This window comes from Typopeltis vanoorti, chromosome 21 (assembly GCF_054136105.1).
Source record: "Typopeltis vanoorti isolate ZY-2024b chromosome 21, IOZ_Tvanoo_1.0, whole genome shotgun sequence".
In the NCBI taxonomy this organism is placed as follows: Eukaryota; Metazoa; Arthropoda; class Arachnida; order Uropygi; family Thelyphonidae; genus Typopeltis; species Typopeltis vanoorti.
Genome location: NC_143569.1, coordinates 3,299,633 through 3,308,209, shown reverse-complemented (window position 1 = coordinate 3,308,209; position 8,577 = coordinate 3,299,633). Strand labels below are relative to the sequence as shown.

At 34.5% G+C, this 8,577-nt stretch overlaps 1 protein-coding gene across 2 annotated transcripts in view; it reads right to left on the bottom strand.

Moving 5' to 3' along the window:
- Window positions 1-563: 563 nt before the first annotated feature.
- Window positions 564-8,577, bottom strand: part of LOC150094599 (uncharacterized) — a 429,939-nt gene continuing 421,925 nt past the window's right edge. For both annotated transcript variants that reach the window (XM_090411060.1, XM_090411061.1), the window contains one exon: window positions 564-1,110. In XM_090411060.1, coding sequence (XP_090267186.1) covers window positions 967-1,110 — 144 coding nt within the window. In that variant the 3' untranslated portion in view covers window positions 564-966. The remainder of the gene's footprint in view (window positions 1,111-8,577) is intronic.

The window sequence follows — 8,577 nt, the reverse complement described above, 5'->3', positions numbered from 1 at the left end:
GATTTTATAATATTTCAAATTAATCTGAAATGTTCAAGGATATAAATAATAAAAAGCTATGCATGAAACTAACAAGAAAGAAAAACACAGATGCCAATACTAATGAACTCATATATTCGAGCATGAAATCTGTTCATGTACATTCTTATTAAATCACCAAAATTTTTTTCTTTTCACTTTGTATTAAGTAAAGCTATTATTACCCAAATAAAATTTATAAATTCCTTAATGATTTCAAGTTTCACAATATCAATATTTTCCTGGCAACATTTCTAGCCTTCTTTATTAGTGACTGAACAGAATTAAAATATTTATGTGTATAAGTGACAGCCAGTGAGATGTGCCTTGATCATTTTTTCTAAGGGGGGGGAAATGCTACTAGCTGAAAAAAAAAAGAATAGCAAATTAACTCTTGAAAAGAACTGTGTCAGCCATGAAAAATCAAAACAAAAGACTAAATTTTATCAGTATAAAAACTTTTTCATCTGAAGTTTTTTCTCTGAAAATTAAAATTTCTTACTCTTTAGGTGCTTGTTGTCACTTTATTAAAACAATACCACATATTTTAAAAAACCTGTTTAATATAATAATTAACAGAAAAGCCAACAATTGTATACTATAACTGCTGTACTGTTTATATTATGAAAAATTTTAGGAATAGTAGTCAATTCTTAATTTTCATTGTGCTAAAGAAGAAAACCAAGCTGCATCATGAGCCAAAACCCAAACTATGAAAAGTTTACAGGTGACAGTAGTGTCGCTGAAACAACAAAGATGAAATATGATAAAACATGAATACACTTGTACACCTAGAAATGAGAGTTCTTAAAATAACATACAAGATGAATATTTATAAATTACCAGTCAAACACAATTATAAGTTGGCTTGGCTTACTTTTTTTTTAATGTCCACAGGCAATTTTGCTTACTTATTTCACATAGTAAAGACAAGAATAAAATTAAACATCACATGAAAGGTCTTGATGGGTAGCGTAATGGCATAGTCTGATGGCCACCCATAAAAAAACGTGGGCTTGACGACTGAGACATATAGGGACGCCCTTGATGGGATGCTGGTGCAGGAAGCATTGTAGATCCTAGTCTTGAAGCCTTAAAAAAAGTACTTCAGTTATTTTATCTTAATGTCAAATATTAATTTTAATATTTTTTAAAACAACTCATTAGTTCATAAAAAATATTAAGGCAGATCTTAAAATGAATTTTTGGAATGGAATTCTGTGATAATTTTGGTAACAGAATCAGAAGATACATCCATGACCAAGGTAGACACTCTGCCTCCAATTGGGAAGGGTGATCATGCATTCTTGTTCTGGGAAGTTGCTACACATGTGGAATTCTCTGTCAAGAAAGGTTTTATGTTGAAATATAAAGCTGGTAATTATGGCAGACTTAGGAGGCATCTTGGAGCAGTGCCATGGCTCAAGAAGCTACAAGGAAAGAATGTCACTAGTGCATGGGATGTGGTCAGAGATTGTTTGAGAGAAGCAGTATTAAGACTACAAACCCAAGGTCAGGAGGATAAACCAGGCAGGGATTAAATGAAAGAGTAGAGATAAACAGAAAAGGATGATCAGCATACCCATGAGCAGTACAAAGTGCAAGAAAGAATGGGAGAAAATTAGCTAAGCAGGCCAAAGTAAATCAAAAAGAGTTTTTCTGTTATGTATCAAGTAAGATGAAAAATGACTATGGTAGGGTCACTTTAATCAATGCTGACAGTAGGAAAGTGACAGAAGGAAAAGAAATTGTTGAGTTGCTTATGACTGAGCTGCGCATCAAAATTGAGGTAGATGAACAGGATATTCAGGATTCAACACAGAAAAATATCAATGTAAACACAGCAGTAGGACTGGAGAGCATAGCTTCTGATGAAGTTGTTCAACCCAAGTCTCGGCTCTGGCAAAGTCCCAAGGGAGTGGAAAGAGAGTAAGATAGTTCCATTACATAAAGGTGACTCCAAGACAGAAGCAGCAAACTACAGACCAATTAGTATATCAGGAGTGGTTGTTAAAGTATTGGAAATGCTGGTTACCAACAGTGGGTGGATAGGGATATGATATTCTATGGTGGGCAGCATGGCTATGTAAAGGGTAGGTCTCTCTTAGCAATTTATTCACATTTTATAATAAAGTGACAGTGGAATTAGATAAAGGAAATGGCTACACCATGATACTGCTGGACTTTGCAAAGGCATTTCAGAGAATACGACATAAAAATTACATAATAAAACCACATAATAAAAGTTAATTAAAATTATAATAACGGAATTAACTCACATAAAATATTATTTATTAGTATAATTTTCGCCTGAGTATCACAGGCATCTTCAGTACATGTATAAAGCTAATTAAACAATAACTGACAATTCCAAAAGGTGCCACCTAAGTAGCTAATGTAAGATAACTAAAAAAGGTCAATAAATTTCCTAACTAAAAGTACATATATATATATACACACACAATTAAAAAGTTAAGAAAGATTAGCTGATTTATAAAGTACTATTTCCCACAAAGGGGATAGACGTAAACCATCAGATCTGTTTAAGTTACGAGAGTGAAGTAAAGTTTCACGTTTCTTTATAAAGCCTTCCATGAGGAATTGACTTTTGTGAAGGACTCTTGTCTTGTTCCAATGAACTCTATGTCTAGTGATGATGGCATGTTCTGTAAGTCCAGACTGTTCAGGTTCAAGGTATTGAATATAAGACTGGTGTTCTTCTAGCCAAATAGAGACAGATTTTCCTGCTTGTCCAAAATAAGATAATCCACAAGAACAAGGAATCTGGTAGACACCTGGATAACTAAGATGAGGAAGCTTGTCCTTTGGAGAAGTGAGAAAGGTGGAAAGCCAGTTGTAGATTGTATAGGTTGTCCCACTTATAAAAATTTCTAAATTTTTTATCAAATTTATTCACTTCTTCAACTAGAGGAACTGATACGTATATAAAAAATACTTTGGATTTCAAAAATAAAATTTCAGATCTTCATTTGGACATTTCGGATATTATGATCAGTTTAGACGTTGTTTCATTATTTACCAATGTTCCTTTATCTGAGAGCATTGAATTACTGCAACCAGAATTTCCTTCAAACATTGTAAAAATATTTGACTTTGTAATACACTCTGGTTATTTTTCCTTTAAAAACAAGTTGTATCAACAAATTGAAGGAACAGCAATGGGCAATCCTCTTTCTCCTTCTATCACCAACTTCTTTATGGAGCACTTTGAACAACGCATTTTTGACATTTCTCCTAGAACTACTCATTGGTTCAGATACGTCGATGACATTTTTGCTATCTGGAATGGCTCTTCTGATGAACTACAACAGTTTCTCTCCAAGTTAAATGCACTTCATCCAAGGATCCAGTTCACCCTACAAGTAGAATTAAATAAGCAGTTAACCTTTTTAGATCTTTTAATTCTTTGCCAATCAGATGGTAACCTACATTTCTCAGTATATAGAAAGAAGACTCATACATTATATCCATGCAGAATCTCATCACCATCCCAGTCAAAAGGCAGCAACTATTAAAACACTTGTTCATCAGGCCCACTCCTTTCATTCTTCAGACAATCTGTTACAGAAAGAACTGCAATATATTATTTCCTCCTTTTTATCTAATGGATATAAGAATTCTTGCATCAAAAGAGCTTTGAGTAGTTTTAATGTCTTCCTCTTCAAATACAGAAGAAATAACATGCATTCCTACCCCTTATGTGCAAGGCATTAGTGAACACATAGCAAAAGTTTTAAAACCACTAAATATTTTTGTTACCTTTCGACCTTGCAGAAAAATCTCCACCTTTCTCAGTTCTAAAAAGGACAAGCTTCCTCATCTTAGCTATCCAGGTGTCTACCAGATTACCTACTCTTGTGGATTATCTTATTTCAGACAAACAGGAAGATCTGCCTCTATTCGGCTAGAAGAACACCAGTTTTATGTTCAATACCTTGAACCTGAACAGTCTGGACTTGCAGAACATGCCATCATCACTAGACATAGAGTTCATTGGAACAAGACAAGAGTCCTTCACATAAATCGGTTCCTCATGAAACGGCTTTATAAAGAAACGTGTGAAACTTTACTTCTCTCCTAACTTAAACAGATCCGATGGTTTACATCTATCCCCTTTGTGGGAGATATTAGTTTATAAATCAGCTAATCTTTCCTAACTTTTTAGTTGGATATATATATATATATATATATATATATATATATATGTATTCATGCACATTGACTCGGTTACTTTGATACATTTTAGAAAGACATTTCATGACTGAAAAACCGAGAATTAATTAAAAGCTTTTAATGATAAAAAACACAACTAGTTTTGGCTTTTTACAGCCTGCATCAGGTATCTTTTTAGGAAGAGGAAACAATAATAATAACTGAAGATTCTAAAAAACTGAGAAGCACAGATAAATTGCAGTACATAACTGAAATAAAAAACTTATTAACATTCAAGTTGTTCTATTTTATGTGCCATTGTTTGTTGTACGTGTGGTAGCAGACTCTCGAGAACGCCAGTACTGAATAACAGCAGTATGGCTATCAGGGATGTTATAGCTTAAATTGTTGTTTAAATCTTCAGGATTAAGGATGATCTCCCTGGATTCCACTATCTTTCTTTCAAATTCATCATGGCAGCGGAAAATGTTTTCAGATCTATCCCAGGAAATTGAGTGACCTTGAAAATCATCATGAGGATTGCTAGAGAAGAGAATATGGCTGGATAAGGCACTGCAAGTGATCTTTTATAGGAGATGTCTCTTTTATGTTCCTCCATACAAAGTTCAATAGACTTATTAGTTTGACCATAATAAGGAACATTACAGTCACACCATAGTTTATATATGACAGGATATTTCAGATTGTGATGCTTAGGCTTAGGATGGCTTATAAGAGATCGGATTTTTGGAAGTGTAGTGAATAACGTCCTGATGTTGTACTTCATAAGGACTTTAGCCAATTTTTGGGAGACTGTTATGCCCCTATCTTACGATTTTGTTTGTCTTACAAACTGCCTTCGTCTATATTATCCTAACTTCTACTTTCAAGACATCACCAAAATTTCTACCAATATCTGAGCTATTGTTCCCCGTAGTATCCCTAGTATTTGTATTTTAACTGCGCCCTTTGGGATATTTAGTTTAAGATATTTTATACATAAACAGAGAAAAGGAACTCAAATATCTGAAAGTGTAACTATTGCAGTCGTGACACTATTCCTTGTTACTCAACATTAATTCCTTAAACTTCCCGTTTCTTAACATTAATTTCCCGCGTGGTTAGGCTCGAATGTTTCTAAGCGGTGCATTGGATTAGCAATATCAGACAACTTTTTTTATCATTAAACAAAAGGTTTATTATTTCTCTAAACATGGTACATATCAAAATACTCAACTAAATTACTTACACACTAAAATTAGCTTAATACAAGTAGTTGGGCTATGATTCGACAAAAGTTACTACAATCATGCCGCCACAAAATTTCATACAAAACATGAATTCACTTAACATGGAAAAATTAGATCACCACACATTATTAGATTATTCAACTTCAAGTACACTAACATAACGTACATAATAATGGCAAATATCTCTTGGATTTCTGCTCAGGACATGGACTGGTTATTACTAACACCATGTTCCAACATAAAAATGTGCACAAATTCACATGGAGAGAAGAGGCTAGGAATAAGAAAAGTCTCATTGACTATGTTATTGTTGATAGTGATGTTTTCTCCCTGGTGCAGGACACCAGAGTGTACAGAGGATTTGAAATTGGAAGTGATCACTATTTAGTCTTGAGCAGGATAAAATTGAATTTCATATTGAAAAGAATAACATGTAAGAAAGTTTTAAAGCGAATAAAAGTTGAGCAGCTCTCAGATATGAACTGTAGACTAAAATACAGAAATATTATTGAAAAGAAAATGAAAGAGTTTGAGAACAGGAATCAAACCTTGGAGAGTCAGTGGCAAACTCTGAAGGAAACATTGATTGATTCTGCCAGAGAGGCATGTGGTGAGGTTGTGTGCAAGGATAAAAAAATCAGAACTCCCTGGTGGACACAGGAAGTTAAAGAGGCAGTGAAGGAAAAGAAGAAAGCATATCAAAAGTTCCTGGCAAATAAGTCAGCTTTTACTCTTACAGAATACAGAGACAAATGTAAGAAAGCTAAACAGTGTGTAAAACTAGCTAAACAAAAGTCATGGGAGGACTTTGGCAAGAATATAGAAAATAAATATCAAGAAGGTGGCAAAATATTCTGGAGGTTGTTGAAGAAGCTTAGGAATGGAGGAAAGAGTGCTGTAAAAGGAATTAGAGATGATAAAGGTGAAATGAAAACAGGAGAAAAAGATATCCTTGAAGTATGGAGTAATTACTTTGAAAAACTGCTAAATGAAACAAGCAGTGATGACAGCACAGTGATAAAAAACACTGACCAGGCATGCAGTCAGGAATACATATCCATACTTGAAGTAGAAAAAGCCATCAAAGGCTTGAAATGTGGAAAGGCAGCAGGAGTAGATGATATTCGACCAGAAATGCTAAAGTATGGTGGTATAAGAGTCTTACAGTGGCTGCACTGCATAGTTCAGAAAGCTTGGACGGAGGGACGAATTCCCAATGATTGGAGTAGAGCTCTCGTAGTACCCATATATAAAAAGGGAAATAAAACTGAATGTGAGAATTACAGAGGTATTTCCCTACTTAGTGTTCCTGGTAAGATCTATGCAAGTATACTTGAGAAACGGTTGAGAAGAATTGTGGAAGAAAAGCTTGGTGAAGAACAAGCTGGATTCAGGGCAAATAGAGGCTGTCAGGATCAGATCTTCACTTTACGACAAATAGTCGAGAAAGCATGGGAATATAACAAAGATCTGTATTTAAGTTTTGTCGATTTGGAAAAGGCATATGATAAGGTGCCAAGAGAGAAGCTATTCAATACGCTGCAGTTATATGGTGTCAATGGGGCATTATATCAAGCAATACTTAGTCTTTATTTGAGTTGTGAGTCAGCAGTTAGAATTGAAGGAAGTACAGGAAGATGGTTTAATGTTAAATCTGGTGTGAGACAAGGATGTACATTATCCCCTCTGTTATTCATTATCTATATGGATCACATTATGAAGGAATGTGGTATTAAACCTGATATCAAAATTGGAGATGTTAATGTCAGCTCTTTGCTTTATGCGGATGATGTTATACTTCTAAATAAATCCGCTACAAGTCTGCAAGATTCTCTGACTAAATTCAATTGCTGTTGTAATAGATATGGTATGAAGGTCAGCAATAAAAAGACAAAGACAATGAAAATAGGCAGAATCATTGAAAATGTCAACTGTGTTGTGAATGGAGAACCTGTGGAACAAGTAAACCATTTCAGCTACTTAGGCACAATTTTTACTCAAGATGGTAAACTAAATATAGAAATAGACAACAGAATCAGCAAAGCTGGTATCGTGGGAAGTCAATTGAATAAATTCATATGGAATAAGAAAGAAATTAGTCGGAACACTAAATTAGCTGTATACAAGACTGTGTTCAAACCAATTTTAACTTATGGATCTGAGAGCTGGGTCAGAAGTAAAACACTTGACCAAAGACTAGAGACCGCAGATATGAGAGTCCTGAGAAAGATTAGAGGCGTGAACAGATGGCATCAATGGCAATATCATATTAAAAATGAGGATATTAGAAAAGAACTTGACATTGTCAGCATCCAGGAATGCGTTAGCAGAGCTAATCTCAGATGGTATGGTCACTTAAATAGAATGGGAGAGGAAAGATTAGCAAAACAAGTGTTCTCTGCCAGGTTGGCAGGAAAACGACCCAGAGGAAGACCAAGATATAGGTGGATTGATACGGTACAAAGTGCCTTAGACGATAGAAATATAAGATCTGATAATGTTGGAGTCTTGACAAGTAACAGACTGATTTGGAGGAAAATTGTAGATAGGAAGTTAGTAATGATGTAATTTTTTCATGTAGTACTGTCATATCCTGTACACCCCTTGAGGGTACATGGCAGGAATTTGATGATGATGATGATGAAGTACACTAACAAAATCATTAACTACTCTAGCACATACTTATGACAAATTCCGATTCTCTACACATCACACTAGGCATTCAAATTCCTCAGGCTACTTGATTACTCATTTTACCCTAATCAAACTCAATATTAACAAAACCATTTACTTCATTAACACACAACTATGTCATTAACTTTCCTTTTACAATGTAGTAGGCACTCAAGATTCTTAGGATAATTACTCACAGATTACTAACACTAGCTAGCTTACTTTTAACACTCTCTATCAAATTCTAAAGTCCTATTATAATTTCTCCCTAATCACCTTAACAGTTCCGTATTATGACAATATTACCTATCACAAACAACTTATAGTTAACATAAGACAAAATTCACAATACCTTTCTTTAGCTTCACTTACGGGCCTTTACCTTCTACTGAACGAACTTGCTTGCATAACTTCTTGCAATTCAGGGCTATATAAACATCTGCGCCGTCGGCTGTACTATCCA